Genomic DNA, 17500 nt, shown 5'->3' with positions numbered 1-17500 from the left:
TGAGTCTGTGTGTGTGTATGTGTATATATATGTGTGTGTGTGTATATATACAAGTGAGTATGTGTATAAGTGTGTTTGTGTGTGTGTTATATGAGTGTGAGTATGTATATTGGTGTGTGTGTATATATATATATATATATATATATATATACAAGTTTGAGTATGTGTATAGTTGTCTGTCTGTGTGTCTGTGTGAGTGAATATAATCTGTAGACTGTGTGTGTGAGTGAATATAATCTGCAGACTGTGTGTGTGTCTGTGTGAATGTGTATCTGTATGTGTGACTGAGTGTCTGTGTGAGTGAATATAATCTGCAGACTGTGTGTGTCTGTCTGTTTGAGTGAATATATCTGCAGACTGTGTGTGTGTGAGAGTGTCTGGCTGTGTGAGTGTCTGTGTGAGTGTCTGTCTGTGTGAGTGTCTGTCTGTGTGAATGTCTGTCTGTGTGAATGTCTGTCTGTGTGAATGTCTGTCTGTGTGAGTGTCTGTCTGTGTGAGTGAATATAATCTGCAGACTGTGTGTGTATCTGTGTGTGTCTGTCTGTGTGAGTGTGTATCTGTCTGCGAGTGTCTGTCTGTCTGAGTGAATATAATCTGCAGACTGTGTGTGTGAGTGAATATAATCTGCAGACTGTGTGTGTGTCTGTGTGAATGTGTATCTGTATGTGTGACTGAGTGTCTGTGTGAGTGAATATAATCTGCAGACTGTGTGTGTCTGTCTGTGTGAGTGAATATATCTGCAGACTGTGTATGTGTGAGAGTGTCTGGGTGTGTGAGTGTCTGTGTGAGTGTCTGTCTGTGTGAGTGTCTGTCTGTGTGAATGTCTGTCTGTGTGAATGTCTGTCTGTGTGAGTGTCTGTCTGTGTGAGTGAATATAATCTGCAGACTGTGTGTGTATCTGTGTGTGTCTGTCTGTGTAAGTGTGTATTTGTCTGTGTGAGTGTCTGTCTGTGTGAGTGAATATAATCTGCAGACTGTGTGTGTGTGTGTCTGTCTGTGTGAATGTGTATCTGTCTGTGTGAGTGAATATAATCTGCAGACTGTGTGTGTGTATCTGTCTGTGTGAGTGAATATAATCTGCAGACTGTGTGTGTCTGTGTGTCTGTCTGTGTGAGTGAATATAATCTGCAGACTGTGTGTCTGTCTGTCTGAGTGTTTGTGTGTGTCTGTGTGAGTGTGTGTGTGAGTGTCTGTCTGTGTGTGTCTGTCTGTGTGTGTGTGTGTGTGTCTGTGTGAGTGTCTGTCTGTGTGTTTGTGTGTATGTGTGTGTGTGTGTGTGTGTCTGTGTCTGTCTGTGTGTGTGTGTGTGTGTGTCTGTGTCTGTGTGTGTGTGTGTCTGTGTCTGTCTGTGTGTGTGTGTCTGTGTGAGTGTCTGTCTGTGTGTTTGTGTGTATGTGTGTGTGTGTGTCTGTGTCTGTGTCTGTCTGTGTCTGTCTGTGTGTGTGTGTGTCTGTCTGTGTGTGTGTGTCTGTGTGAGTGTCTGTCTGTGTGTTTGTGTGTATGTGTATGTGTGTGTGTGTGTCTGTGTCTGTCTGTGTCTGTCTGTGTGTGTGTGTGTCTGTCTGTGTGTGTGTGTCTGTGTGAGTGTCTGTCTGTGTGTTTGTGTGTATGTGTGTGTGTCTGTGTCTGTCTGTGTGTGTGTGTGTGTCTGTGTGTGTGTGTCTGTGTGAGTGTCTGTCTGTGTGTGTTTTTGTGTATGTGTGTGTGTGTGTCTGTGTCTGTCTGTGTCTGTCTGTGTGTTTGTGTGTATGTGTGTGTGTGTGTCTGTGTCTGTCTGTGTCTGTGTGTGTGTGTCTGTGTGTGTGTGTTTCTCTGTCTGTCTGTGTGAGTAAATATAAGCTGCAGACTGTGTGCGTCTCTGTGCTTGTGAAGCTGGCAGGTTACACAATATGACTAATGTGACTAAATAGAGAAGTTGAAACTAACAACAAGTGTTTCCTGTGACAGAGACGCCGGGAGAGCTAGAGAGAAACAGACAGCAAGGGACAAATATTAAGATACAGAGAGCCAGAAGGAACAGTAATCTGTATTAAAGTGATACCTGAGAGACACTGCCAGATGGAGATCTAGAGAGACAGTATGTGAGAAAGTGACAGCCTGAGAGCAAGTCAGTGCCACAGAGAAACACGTGACACAGATGCAAGACACAGGAAAGAGCCAGTCTGCAAGCTTACACACACCTGAGGAGAAAGAGAGTGCCTGACAGAGTGAGAGTAAGAGACAGTCTGCAAGCTTACACACACCTGAGGAGAAAGAGAGTGCCTGATAGAGTGAGAGTAAGAGACAGTCTGCAAGCTTACACACACCTGAGGAGAAATAGAGTGCCTGACAGAGTGAGAGTAAGAGACAGTCTGCAAGCCTACACACACCTGAGGAGAAATAGAGTGCCTGACAGAGTGAGAGTAAGAGACAGTCTGCAAGCTTACACACACCTGAGGAGAAAGAGAGTGCCTGAAAGAGTGAGAGTAAGAGACAGTCTGCAAGCTTACACACACCTGAGGAGAAATAGAGTGCCTGACAGAGTGAGAGTAAGAGACCGTCTGCAAGCTTACACACACCTGAGGAGAAAGAGAGTGCCTGACAGAGTGAGAGTAAGAGACAGTCTGCAAGCTTACACACACCTGAGGAGAAAGAGAGTGCATGAGAGAGTGAGAGTAAGAGACAGTCTGCAAGCTTACACACAGCTGAGGAGAAAGAGAGTGCATGACAGAGTGAGAGTAAGAGACAGTCTGCAAGCTTACACACACCTGAGGAGAAAGAGAGTGCCTGACAGAGTGAGATTAAGAGACAGTCTGCAAGCTTACACACACCTGAGGAGAAAGAGAGTGCCTGACAGAGTGAGAGTAAGAGACAGTCTGCAAGCTTACACACACCTGAGGAGAAAGAGAGTGCCTGACAGAGTGAGAGTAAGAGACAGTCTGCAAGCTTACACACACCTGAGGAGAAAGAGAGTGCCTGACAGAGTGAGAGTAAGAGACAGTCTGCAAGCTTACACACACCTGAGGAGAAATAGAGTGCCTGACAGAGTGAGAGTAAGAGACAGTCTGCAAGCTTACACACACCTGAGGAGAAAGAGAGTGCCTGACAGAGTGAGAGTAAGAGACAGTCTGCAAGCTTACACACACCTGAGGAGAAAGAGAGTGCCTGAAAGAGTGAGAGTAAGAGACAGTCTGCAAGCTTACACACACCTGAGGAGAAATAGAGTGCCTGACAGAGTGAGAGTAAGAGACAGTCTGCAAGCTTACACACACCTGAGGAGAAAGAGAGTGCCTGACAGAGTGAGAGTAAGAGACAGTCTGCAAGCTTTCACACACCTGAGGAGAAAGAGAGTGCATGAGAGAGTGAGAGTAAGAGACAGTCTGCAAGCTTACACACAGCTGAGGAGAAAGAGAGTGCATGACAGAGTGAGAGTAAGAGACAGTCTGCAAGCTTACACACACCTGAGGAGAAAGAGAGTGCATGAGAGAGTGAGAGTAAGAGACAGTCTGCAAGCTTACACACACCTGAGGAGAAAGAGAGTGCATGAGAGAGTGAGAGTAAGAGACAGTCTGCAAGCTTACACACAGCTGAGGAGAAAGAGAGTGCATGACAGAGTGAGAGTAAGAGACAGTCTGACAATGCGAGACAGGAGGTAATAGAGGAGAAAATGAGACAGCAAAGTGCCAGAAGGAAACAAAATGTTTAACGCAGGTAATCTGCATAACATTATAGAGGAAACAGCTCTGACTCTGTCACTCTTTATGTGACACAGGGGAAGGACAACAGGCAGAAAAAAAGAGGAAGGAAAAGAGACACACAGGGCTGTGTATGTTACACATCACATCGGAGAGAGAAAGCAAAGAACAGGATGGTCAGGTAACCTAAGGCTGTCACTTTATCTGACTTAAACAGAGCACACTGTCACTCTGTAACTGTCTGTCACTGTCCTACACTGTCACTCTGTAACTGTCCGTCACTGTCCTACACTCCTACACTGTCACTCTGTAACTGTCTGTCACTGTCCTGCACTCCTACACTGTCACTCTGTAACTGTCTGTCACTGCCCTACACTCCTACACTGTCACTCTGTAACTGTCTGTCACTGCCCTACACTCCTACACTGTCACTCTGTAACTGTCTGTCACTGCCCTACACTCCTACACTGTCACTCTGTAACTGTCTGTCACTGTCCTACACTCCTACACTGTCACTCTGTAACTGTCTGTCACTGCCCTACACTCCTACACTGTCACTCTGTAACTCTCTGTCACTGCCCTACACTCTTACACTGTCACTCTGTAACTGTCTGTCACTGCTCTACACTCTTACACTGTCACTCTGTAACTGTCTGTCACTGCCCTACACTCCTACACTGTCACTCTGTAACTGTCTGTCACTGCCCTACACTCCTACACTGTCACTCTGTAACTGTCTGTCACTGTCCTACACTCCTACACTGTCACTCTGTAACTGTCTGTCACTGCCCTACACTCCTACACTGTCACTCTGTAACTGTCTGTCACTGTCCTACACTCCTACACTGTCACTCTGTAACTGTCTGTCACTGCCCTACATTTTTACACTGTCACTCTATAACTGTCTGTTACTGCCCTACACTCCTACACTGTCACTCTGTAACTGTCTGTCACTGCCCTACACTGTCACTCTGTAACTGTCTGTCACTGCCCTACACTCCTACACTGTCACTCTGTAACTGTCTGTCACTACCCTACACTCCTACACTGTCACTCTGTAACTGTCTGTCACTGCCCTACACTCCTACAATGTCACTCTGTAACTGTCTGTCACTGCTCTACACTCCTACACTGTCACTCTCTAACTTTCAGTCACTACCCTACACTCCTACACTGTCACTCTGTAACTGTCTGTCACTGCTCTACACTCCTACACTGTCACTCTGTAACTGTCTGTCACTGCCCTACTCTCCTACACTGTCACTCTGTAACTGTCTGTCACTGTCCTACACTCCTACACTGTCACTCTGTAACTGTCTGTCACTGCTCTACACTCCTACACTGTCACTCTGTAACTGTCTGTCACTACCCTACACTCCTACACTGTCACTCTGTAACTGTCTGTCACTACCCTACACTCCTACACTGTCACTCTGTAACTGTCTGTCACTGCCCTACACTCCTACACTGTCACTCTGTAACTGTCTGTCACTGCCCTACACTCCTACACTGTCACTCTGTAACTGTCTGTCACTGCCCTACACTCCTACACTGTCACTCTGTAACTGTCTGTCACTGCTCTACACTCCTACACTGTCACTCTGTAACTGTCTGTCACTGCTCTACACTCCTACACTGTCATCCTGTAACTGTCTGTCACTACCCTACACTCATACACTGTCACTCTGTAACTGTCTGTCACTACCCTACACTCCTACACTGTCACTCTGTAACTGTCTGTCACTGCTCTACACTCATACACTGTCACTCTGTAACTGTCTGTCACTACCCTACACTCATACACTGTCACTCTGTAACTGTCTGTCACTACCCTACACTCCTACACTGTCACTCTATAACTGTCTGTCACTGCTCTACACTCATACACTGTCACTCTGTAACTGTCTGTCACTACCCTACACTCCTACACTGTCACTCTGTAACTGTCTGTCACTGCCCTACACTCCTACACTGTCACTCTGTAACTGTCTGTCACTACCCTACACTCCTACACTGTCACTCTGTAACTGTCTGTCACTACCCTACACTCCTACACTGTCACTCTGTAACTGTCTGTCACTACCCTACACTCCTACACTGTCACTCTGTAACTGTCTGTCACTGCCCTACACTCCTACACTGTCACTCTGTAACTGTCACTGCCCTACACTCCTACACTGTCACTCTGTAACTGTCTGTCACTGCCCTACACTGTCACTCTGTAACTGTCTGTCACTACTCTACACTCCTACACTGTCACTCTGTAACTGTCTGTCACTGCTCTACACTCTTACACTGTCACTCTGTAACTGTCTGTCACTGCTCTACACTCCTACACTGTCACTCTGTAACTGTCTGTCACTGCCCTACACTCCTACACTGTCACTCTGTAACTGTCTGTCACTGCTCTACACTCTTACACTGTCACTCTGTAACTGTCTGTCACTGCTCTACACTCCTACACTGTCACTCTGTAACTGTCTGTCACTGCCCTACACTCCTACACTGTCACTCTGTAACTGTCTGTCACTGCTCTACACTCTTACACTGTCACTCTGTAACTGTCTGTCACTGCTCTACACTCCTACACTGTCACTCTGTAACTGTCTGTCACTGCCCTACACTCTTACACTGTCACTCTGTAACTGTCTGTCACTACCCTACACTCCTACACTGTCACTCTGTAACTGTCTGTCACTGCCCTACACTCCTACACTGTCACTCTGTAACTGTCTGTCACTGCTCTACACTCCTACACTGTCACTCTGTAACTGTCTGTCACTGCCCTACACTCCTACACTGTCACTCTGTAACTGTCTGTCACTACCCTACACTCCTATACTGTCACTCTGTAACTGTCTGTCACTGCCCTACACTCCTACACTCTCACTCTGTAACTGTCTGTCACTACCCTACACTCCTACACTGTCACCCTGTAACTGTCTGTCACTGCTCTACACTCCTACACTGTCACTCTGTAACTGTCTGTCACTGCTCTACACTCCTACACTGTCACTCTGTAACTGTCTGTCACTGCCCTACACTCCTACACTCTCACTCTGTAACTGTCTGTCACTACCCTACACTCCTACACTGTCGCCCTGTAACTGTCTGTCACTGCTCTACACTCCTACACTGTCACTCTGTAACTGTCTGTCACTGCTCTACACTCCTACACTGTCACTCTGTAACTGTCTGTCACTGCTCTACACTCCTACACTGTCACTCTGTAACTGTCTGTCACTGCTCTACACTCCTACACTGTCACTCTGTAACTGTCTGTCACTTCTCTACACTCCTACACTCTCACTCTGTAACTGTCTGTCACTGCTCTACACTCCTACACTGTCACTCTGTCACTGCTCTATACTCCTACACTGTCACTCTGTAACTGTCTGTCACTGCCCTACACTCCTACACTGTCACTCTGTAACTGTCTGTCACTGCCCTACACTCCTACACTGTCACTCTGTAACTGTCTGTCACTGCCCTACACTCCTACACTGTCACTCTGTAACTGTCACTGCCCTACACTCTCACTCTGTAACTGTCTGTCACTGCTCTACACTCTTACACTGTCACTCTGTAACTGTCTGTCACTGCCCTACACTACTACACTCTCACTCTGTAACTGTCTGTCACTGCTCTACACTCTTACACTGTCACTCTGTAACTGTCTGTCACTGTCCTACACTCCTACACTGTCACTCTGTAACTGTCTGTCACTGCTCTACACTCTTACACTGTCACTCTGTAACTGTCTGTCACTGCTCTACACTCTTACACTGTCACTCTGTAACTGTCTGTCACTGCCCTACACTCCTACACTGTCACTCTGTAACTGTCTGTCACTGTCCTACACTCCTACACTGTCACTCTGTAACTGTCTGTCACTGCCCTACACTCCTACACTGTCACTCTGTAACTGTCTGTCACTGCCCTACACTCCTACACTGTCACTCTGTAACTGTCTGTCACTGCCCTACACTCCTACACTGTCACTCTGTAACTATCTGTCACTGCCCTACACTCCTACACTGTCACTCTGTAACTATCTGTCACTGCCCTACACTCCTACACTGTCACTCTGTAACTGTCTGTCACTGCCCTACACTCCTACACTGTCACTCTGTAACTGTCTGTCACTGCCCTACACTCCTACAGTCACTCTGTAACTGTCTGTCACTGCTCTACACTCTTACACTGTCACTCTGTAACTGTCTGTCACTGCCCTACACTCCTACACTGTCACTCTGTAACTGTCTGTCACTGCTCTACACTCCTACACTGTCACTCTGTAACTGTCTGTCACTGCTCTACACTCCTACACTGTCACTCTGTAACTGTCTGTCACTGCTCTACACTCCTACACTGTCACTCTGTAACTGTCTGTCACTGCCCTACACTCCTACACTGTCAAGTCAAGAATACTTTATTAGCATGACATTATTACATGTGTTGCCAAAGTAATATGTTACAATAAAACAAATCAATAACAATTTATAAAGTAGGAGTATAGTGGGTAAATATGATAGTTCATTTAATCTGATTGGGGGTTCTGGTCATGTGACAGTCTGCTACATATTTTGCTACTATTCTTGTAGCTTTGTTTTTTTCTCCTAAGAGTACATAGTCTTTCTTGTTCAGACATCTGTGGGAAGTCTGTTATTTCTATCATTATTTTTGGGAAGTATCTATCCCTTAAGGGTTTGTATCTTGTACAGTACAAGAGAAAGTGTGCTTCAGTCTCTATGTCCCCACTGTCACACTGTGCACATTGTCTGGCTGCCCTGGGTCTCCATTTTGCCTGATATCTGCCAGTCTCTATTTCCAGCTGGTGGTCAGAGATTCTGTATTTAGTGAGTATCTGTCTGTGCTTTGGGTTGGTGACACTTGTGAGATACTCAGCTAGTCTGTACTCTCTCTGTAGAGACCTGTAACACACCCTCTTGTTCTGTTACCCAGTCTGTACCTCCCAGTGCCCAGTGTACCTCTCCTTCAGAGCTGTGTGTAAGGTGTTTAGTGACATGTGAGATACTCAGCTAGTCTGTACTCTCTCTGTAGTGACCTGTAACACTCCATCTTGTTCTGTTGCCCTATCTGTTCCTCCCAGTGCCCAGTGTACCTCTCCTTCAGAGCTGTGTGTAAGGTGTTTAGTGACACATGTGAGATACTCAGCTAGTCTGTACTCTCTCTGTAGTGACCTGTAACACTCCCGCTTGTTCTGTTACCCAGTCTGTACCTCCCAGTGCCCAGTGTACCTCTCCTTCAGAGCTGTGTGTAAGGTGTTTAGTGACACGTGTGAGATACTCAGCTAGTCTGTACTCTCTGTAGTGACCTGTAACACTCCCTCTTGTTCTGTTACCCAGTCTGAACCTCCCAGTGCCCAGTGTACCTCTCCTTCAGAGCTGTGTGTAAGGTGTTTAGTGACACATTAGATACTCAGCTAGTCTGTACTCTCTATAGTGACCTGTAACACTCCCTCTTGATCTGTTACCCAGTCTGTACCTCCCAGTGCCCAGTGTACCTCTCCTTCAGAGCTGTGTATAAGGTGTTTAGTGACACATGTGAGATACTCAGCTAGTCTGTACTCTCTCTGTAGTGACCTGTAACACTCCCTCTTGTTCTGTTACCCAGTCTGTTCCTCCCAGTGCCCAGTGTACCTCTCCTTCAGAGCTGTTTGTAAGGTGTTTAGTGACACATGTGAGATACTCAGCTAGTCTGTACTCTCTCTGTAGTGACCTGTAACACTCCCTCTTGTCCTGTTACCCAGTCTGTACCTCCCAGTGCCCAGTGTACCTCTCCTTCAGAGCTGTGTGTAAGGTGTTTAGTGACACATGTGAGATACTCAGCTAGTCTGTACTCTCTCTGTAGTGACCTGTAACACTCCCTCTTGTTCTGTTACCCAGTCTGTACCTCCCAGTGCCCAGTGTACCTCTCCTTCAGAGCTGTGTGTAAGGTGTTTAGTGACACATGTGAGATACTCAGCTAGTCTGTACTCTCTCTGTAGTGACCTGTAACACTCCCTCTTGTTCTGTTACCCAGTCTGTACCTCCCAGTGCTCAGTGTACCTCTCCTTCAGAGCTGTGTGTAAGGTGTTTAGTGACACATGTGAGATACTCAGCTAGTCTGTACTCTCTCTGTAGTGAACTGTAACACTCCCTCTTGTTCTGTTACCCAGTCTGTACCTCCCAGTGCCCAGTGTACCTCTCCTTCAGAGCTGTTTGTAAGGTGTTTAGTGTCACATGTGAGATACTCAGCTAGTCTGTACTCTCTCTGTAGTGACCTGTAACACTCCCTCTTGTTCTGTTACCCAGTCTGTACCTCCCAGTGTACCTCTCCTTCAGAGCTGTGTGTAAGGTGTTTAGTGACACATGTGAGATACTCAGCTAGTCTGTACTCTCTCTGTAGTGACCTGTAACACTCCCTCTTGTTCTGTTACCCAGTCTGTACCTCCCAGTGCCCAGTGTACCTCTCCTTCAGAGCTGTTTGTAAGGTGTTTGGTGACACATGTGAGATACTCAGCTAGTCTGTACTCTCTCTGTAGTGACCTGTAACACTCCCTCTTGTTCTGTTACCCAGTCTGTACCTCCCAGTGCCCAGTGTACCTCTCCTTCAGAGCTGTGTGTAAGGTGTTTAGTGACACATGTGAGATACTCAGCTAGTCTGTACTCTCTCTGTAGTGACCTGTAACACTCCCTCTTGTTCTGTTACCCAGTCTGTACCTCCCAATCCCCAGTGTACCTCTCCTTCAGAGCTGTGTGTAAGGTGTTTGGTGACACTATCTCATGGGCTGTGCTTTTGCTGATGGGGTTTTGCAGGTCTGATGTATATTCTCTAAATGCTTTTGATGCTGGGTCACAGAGTGCTTGGTGGTAAAGTGTGCTTGTGTCACTATTTGTGAGGTGACACTAGAATTTGTACACCCGTTTTTGCATTGGTAGCAGCAATGGGAATCTTCCCAGCTCTGCTCTGCACCCATTGTTAGGGGGCTTCTGTGTACCCGCAGTGCTTATTTACAGAATTGGAGATGTGCATTTTCTGTGAGAGTTTTGTCCCATTCTCGGTAGTTCTGGGTCAGTGTTGGGCCCCAGACCTCACAGCCATACAGCAGGAGTGGTACAATGGTGCTGTCAAATACCTTAAGTAACAGTTCTGTAGGAGGGTTTAGACTGGCTAGCGGCTTCTTTATGGCATGGAAGGCTCTAAGGGCTTTTTCTTGCAGTGTTTTGATGCCCAGTTTAAAGCTTCCTGATGCACTCAGTGTAAGCCCAAGATAGGTATAATTTAATGTGTGCTCTATCTCTTTAGAGAACAATAGGAATTTGAGTTTTTGCTGGAGATTTTTTGGGCTTTTTCTGGAAAATCATGATTTTCGTTTTTTCCGTATTCACTTCCATTGCCCATGACTTACAGCATGTCTGCAGTAGGTCTAGTTTTTCTTGCAAACCCACTGCTGTGGGGGACAGGATGAGCAGGTCATCTGTCATCTGTCACTCTGTAACTGTCTGTCACTGCTCTACACTCCTACACTCTCGCTCTAACTGTCTGTCACTGCTCTACACTCCTACACTCTCACTCTGTAACTGTCTGTCACTGCTCTACACTCCTACACTCTCGCTCTAACTGTCTGTCACTGCTCTACACTTTTACACTCTCACTCTGTAACTGTCTGTCACTGCTCTACACTCCTACACTCTCGCTCTAACTGTCTGTCACTGCTCTACACTCCTACACTCTCACTCTGTAACTGTCTGTCACTGCTCTACACTCCTACACTCTCGCTCTAACTGTCTGTCACTGCTCTACACTTTTACACTCTCACTCTGTAACTGTCTGTCACTGCTCTACACTCCTACACTGTCACACTGTAACTGTCTGTCACTACCCTACACTCTTACACTGTCACACTGTAACTGTCTGTCACTGCTCTACACTCTTACACTGTCACTCTGTAACTGTCTGTAACTGCTCTACACTCCTACACTGTCACTCTGTAACTGTCTGTCACTACCCTACACTCCTACACTGTCACACTGTAACTGTCTGTCACTACCCTACACTCCTACACTGTCACACTGTAACTGTCTGTCACTGTCCTACACTCCTACACTCTCACTCTAACTATCTGTCACTGCTCTACACTTTTACACTGTCACTCTGTAACTGTCTGTCACTACCCTACACTCCTACACTGTCACACTGTAACTGTCTGTCACTGTCCTACACTCCTACACTCTCACTCTAACTGTCTGTCACTGCTCTACACTCTTACACTGTCACTCTGTAACTGTCTGTCACTGCTCTACACTCTTACACTGTCACTCTGTAACTGTCTGTCACTGCCCTACACTCATACACTGTCACTCTGTAACTGTCTGTCACTGCTCTACACTCTTACACTGTCACTCTGTGACTGTCTGTCACTACCCTACACTCCTACACTGTCACTCTGTAACTGTTTGTCACTGTCCTACACTCCTACACTGTCACTCTGTAACTGTCTGTCACTGCCCTACACTCCTACACTGTCACTCTGTAACTGTCTGTCACTGTCCTACACTCCTACACTGTCACTCTGTAACTGTCTGTCACTGTCCTACATTCCTACACTGTCACTCTGTAACTGTCTGTCACTGCCCTACACTCCTACACTGTCACTCTGTAACTGTCTGTCACTGCCCTACACTCCTACACTCTCACTCTGTAACTGTCTGTCACTGCTCTACACTCTTACACTGTCACTCTGTAACTGTTTGTCACTGCCCTACACTCCTACACTGTCACTTTGTAACTGTCTGTCACTGCCCTACACTCCTACACTGTCACTCTGTAACTTTCCGTCACTGCCTTACACTCCTACACTCTCACTCTAACTATCTGTCACTGCTCTACACTCCTACACTGTCACTCTGTAACTGTCTGTCACTGCCCTACACTCCTACACTGTCACTCTGTAACTGTCTGTCACTGCCCTACACTCCTACACTGTCACTCTGTAACTGTTTGTCACTGCTCTACACTCCTACACTGTCACTCTGTAACTGTCTGTCACTGTCCTACACTCCTACACTGTCACTCTGTAACTGTCTGTCACTGCCCTACACTCCTACACTGTCACTCTGTAACTGTCTGTCACTACCCTACACTCCTACACTGTCACTCTGTAACTGTCTGTCACTGCCCTACACTCCTACACTGTCACTCTGTAACTGTCTGTCACTGCCCTACACTGTCACTCTGTAACTGTCTGTCACTGCCCTACACTCCTACACTGTCACTCTGTAACTTTCCGTCACTGCCCTACACTCCTACACTGTCACTCTGTAACTGTCTGTCACTGCCCTACACTCCTACACTGTCACTCTGTAACTGTCTGTCACTGCCCTACACTCCTACACTGTCACTCTGTAACTGTCTGTCACTGCCCTACACTCCTACACTGTCACTCTGTAACTGTCTGTCACTGCTCTACACTCCTACACTGTCACTCTGTAACTGTCCGTCACTGCCCTACACTCCTACACTGTCACTCTGTAACTGTCTGTCACTGCCCTACACTCCTACACTGTCACTCTGTAACTGTCTGTCACTGCTCTACACTCCTACACTGTCACTCTGTAACTGTCTGTCACTGCCCTACACTCCTACACTGTCACTCTAACCATCTGTCACTGCCCTACACTCCTACACTGTCACTCTGTAACTGTCTGTCACTGTCCTACACTGTCACTCTGTAACTGTCTGTCACTGCCCTACACTCCTACACTGTCACTCTGTAACTCTCTGTCACTGCCCTACACTCCTACACTGTCACTCTGTAACTGTCTGTCACTGCTCTACACTCCTACACTGTCACTCTGTAACTGTCTGTCACTGCTCTACACTCCTACACTGTCACTCTGTAACTGTCACTGCCCTACACTCTTACACTGTCACTCTAACCATCTGTCACTGCCCTACACTCCTACACTGTCACTCTGTAACTGTCACTGCCCTACACTCCTACACTGTCACTCTGTAACTCTCTGTCACTGCCCTACACTCCTACACTGTCACTCTGTAACTGTCTGTCACTGCTCTACACTCCTACACTGTCACTCTGTAACTGTCTGTCACTGCTCTACACTCCTACACTGTCACTCTGTAACTGTCACTGCCCTACACTCTCACTCTAACCATCTGTCACTGCCCTACACTCCTACACTGTCACTCTGTAACTGTCTGTCACTGCCCTACACTCCTACACTGTCACTCTGTAACTGTCTGTCACTACCCTACACTCCTACACTGTCACTCTGTAACTGTCTGTCACTGCCCTACACTCCTACACTCTCACTCTGTAACTGTCTGTCACTGCTCTACACTCCTACACTGTCACTCTGTAACTGTCTGTCGCTGCTCTACACTCCTATACTGTCACTCTGTAACTGTCTGTCACTACCCTACACTCCTACACTGTCACTCTGTAACTGTCTGTCACTGCCCTACACTCCTACACTGTCACTTTGTAACTGTCTGTCACTGCCCTACACTCCTACACTGTCACTCTGTAACTGTCTGTCACTGCTCTACACTCTTACACTGTCACTCTGTAACTGTCTGTCACTGCCCTACACTCTTACACTGTCACTCTGTAACTGTCTGTCACTGCCCTACACTCCTACACTGTCACTCTGTAACTGTCTGTCACTGCTCTACACTCTTACACTGTCACTCTGTAACTGTCTGTCACTACCCTACACTCCTACACTGTCACTCTGTAACTGTCTGTCACTGCTCTACACTCTTACACTGTCACTCTGTAACTGTCTGTCACTGCCCTACACTCCTACACTGTCACTCTGTAACTGTCTGTCACTGCTCTACACTCTTACACTGTCACTCTGTAACTGTCTGTCACTGCCCTACACTCCTACACTGTCACTCTAACCATCTGTCACTGCCCTACACTCCTACACTGTCACTCTGTAACTGTCTGTCACTGTCCTACACTGTCACTCTGTAACTGTCTGTCACTACCCTACACTCCTACACTGTCACTCTGTAACTGTCTGTCACTACCCTACACTCCTACACTGTCACTCTGTAACTGTCTGTCACTGCCCTACACTCCTACACTGTCACTCTGTAACTGTCTGTCACTGCCCTACACTCCTACACTGTCACTCTGTAACTGTCTGTCACTACCCTACACTCCTACACTGTCACTCTGTAACTGTCTGTCACTGCTCTACACTCTTACACTGTCACTCTGTAACTGTCTGTCACTGCCCTACACTCTTATACTGTCACTCTGTAACTGTCTGTCACTGCCCTACACTTTTACACTGTCACTCTGTAACTGTCTGTCACTGCCCTACACTCCTACACTGTCACTCTGTAACTGTCTGTCACTGCCCTACACTCCTACACTGTCACTCTGTAACTGTCTGTCACTGCCCTACACTCCTACACTGTCACTCTGTAACTGTCTGTCACTGCCCTACACTCCTACGCTGTCACTCTGTAACTGTCTGTCACTGTCCTGCACTCCTACACTGTCACTCTGTAACTGTCTGTCACTACCCTACACTCTTACACTGTCACTCTGTAACTGTCTGTCACTGCCCTACACTGTCACTCTGTAACTGTCTGTCACTGCCCTACACTCCTACACTGTCACTCTGTAACTGTCTGTCACTGCCCTACACTCCTACACTGTCACTCTGTAACTGTCTGTCACTGTCCTACACTCCTACACTGTCACTCTGTAACTGTCTGTCACTGCTCTACACTCCTACACTGTCACTTTGTAACTGTCTGTCACTGCTCTACACTCCTATACTGTCACTCTGTAACTGTCTGTCACTGTCCTACACTCCTACACTGTCACTCTGTAACTGTCTGTCACTGCTCTACACTCCTACACTGTCACTCTGTAACTGTCTGTCACTACCCTACACTCCTACACTGTCACTCTGTAACTGTCTGTCACTGCCCTACACTCCTACACTGTCACACTGTAACTGTCTGTCACTGCCCTACACTCCTACACTGTCACTCTGTAACTGTCTGTCACTACCCTACACTCCTACACTGTCACTCTGTAACTGTCTGTCACTACCCTACACTCCTACACTCTCACTCTGTAACTGTCTGTCACTGCCCTACACTCCTACACTGTCACTCTGTAACTGTCTGTCACTGCCCTACACTCCTACACTGTCACTCTGTAACTATCTGTCACTGTCCTACACTCCTACACTGTCACTCTGTAACTGTCTGTCACTGCTCTACACTCCTACACTGTCACTCTGTAACTGTCTGTCACTACCCTACACTCCTACACTGTCACTCTGTAACTGTCTGTCACTGCCCTACACTCCTACACTGTCACACTGTAACTGTCTGTCACTGCCCTACACTCCTACACTGTCACTCTGTAACTGTCTGTCACTACCCTACACTCCTACACTGTCACTCTGTAACTGTCTGTCACTACCCTACACTCCTACACTCTCACTCTGTAACTGTCTGTCACTGCCCTACACTCCTACACTGTCACTCTGTAACTATCTGTCACTGTCCTACACTCCTACACTGTCACTCTGTAACTGTCTGTCACTACCCTACACTCCTACACTGTCACTCTGTAACTATCTGTCACTGCCCTACACTCCTACACTGTCACTCTGTAACTGTCTGTCACTACCCTACACTCCTACACTGTCACTCTGTAACTGTCTGTCACTGCCCTACACTCCTACACTGTCACTCTGTAACTGTCTGTCACTGCCCTACACTCCTACACTGTCACTCTGTAACTGTCTGTCACTGCCCTACACTCCTACACTCTCACTCTGTAACTGTCCGTCACTGCCCTACACTCCTACACTGTCACTCTGTAACTGTCTGTCACTGCCCTACACTCCTACACTGTCACTCTGTAACTGTCTGTCACTGCCCTACACTCCTACACTGTCACTCTGTAACTGTCTGTCACTGCCCTACACTCCTACACTCTCACTCTAACCATCTGTCACTGCCCTACACTCCTACACTGTCACTCTGTAACTGTCTGTCACTGTCCTACACTGTCACTCTGTAACTGTCTGTCACTGCCCTACACTCCTACACTGTCACTCTGTAACTCTCTGTCACTGCCCTACACTCCTACACTGTCACTCTGTAACTGTCTGTCACTGCTCTACACTCCTACACTGTCACTCTGTAACTGTCTGTCACTGCTCTACACTCCTACACTGTCACTCTGTAACTGTCTGTCACTACCCTACACTCCTACACTGTCACTCTGTAACTGTCTGTCACTGCCCTACACTCCTACACTGTCACTCTGTAACTGTCTGTCACTACCCTACACTCCTACACTGTCACTCTGTAACTGTCTGTCACTGCCCTACACTCCTACACTGTCACTCTGTAACTGTCTGTCACTACCCTACACTCCTACACTGTCACTCTGTAACTGTCTGTCACTACCCTACACTCCTACACTGTCACTCTGTAACTGTCTGTCACTGTCCTACACTCCTACACTCTCACTCTGTAACTGTCTGTCACTACCCTACACTCCTACACTGTCACTCTGTAACTGTCTGTCACTGCTCTACACTCCTACACTCTCACTCTGTAACTGTCTGTCACTGCTCTACACTCCTACACTGTCACTCTGTAACTGTCTGTCACTGCCCTACACTCCTACACTGTCACTCTGTAACTGTCTGTCACTACCCTACACTCCTACACTGTCACTCTGTAACTGTCTGTCACTACCCTACACTCCTACACTGTCACTCTGTAACTGTCTGTCACTGTCCTACACT

The 17500-nt window shown here is 47.1% G+C and overlaps 1 protein-coding gene across 5 annotated transcripts in view; it reads left to right on the top strand.

The window, feature by feature from the left end:
• Positions 1-17500, top strand: part of LOC128640335 (tyrosine-protein phosphatase non-receptor type 6) — a 601976-nt gene that overhangs the window by 354299 nt on the left and 230177 nt on the right. Inside the window, exons 1-2 of one of the 5 annotated variants that reach the window (XM_053692828.1) lie at positions 1927-2107; positions 3752-3855. In XM_053692828.1, the coding sequence (XP_053548803.1) occupies positions 3848-3855 (8 nt within the window). In that variant the 5' untranslated portion in view covers positions 1927-2107; positions 3752-3847. Of the gene's footprint in view, positions 1-1926; positions 2214-3244; positions 3285-3751; positions 3856-17500 lie in introns of those variants that run through there. The other 4 variants (XM_053692827.1, XM_053692829.1, XM_053692830.1 and 1 more) reach the window with 4 other exon arrangements.

Source organism: Bombina bombina, chromosome 9 (assembly GCF_027579735.1).
Source record: "Bombina bombina isolate aBomBom1 chromosome 9, aBomBom1.pri, whole genome shotgun sequence".
Taxonomy (NCBI): domain Eukaryota; kingdom Metazoa; phylum Chordata; class Amphibia; order Anura; family Bombinatoridae; genus Bombina; species Bombina bombina.
The sequence above is the reverse complement of the archived record's forward strand: the minus strand, read 5'-3'. Positions and strand labels throughout refer to the sequence as shown.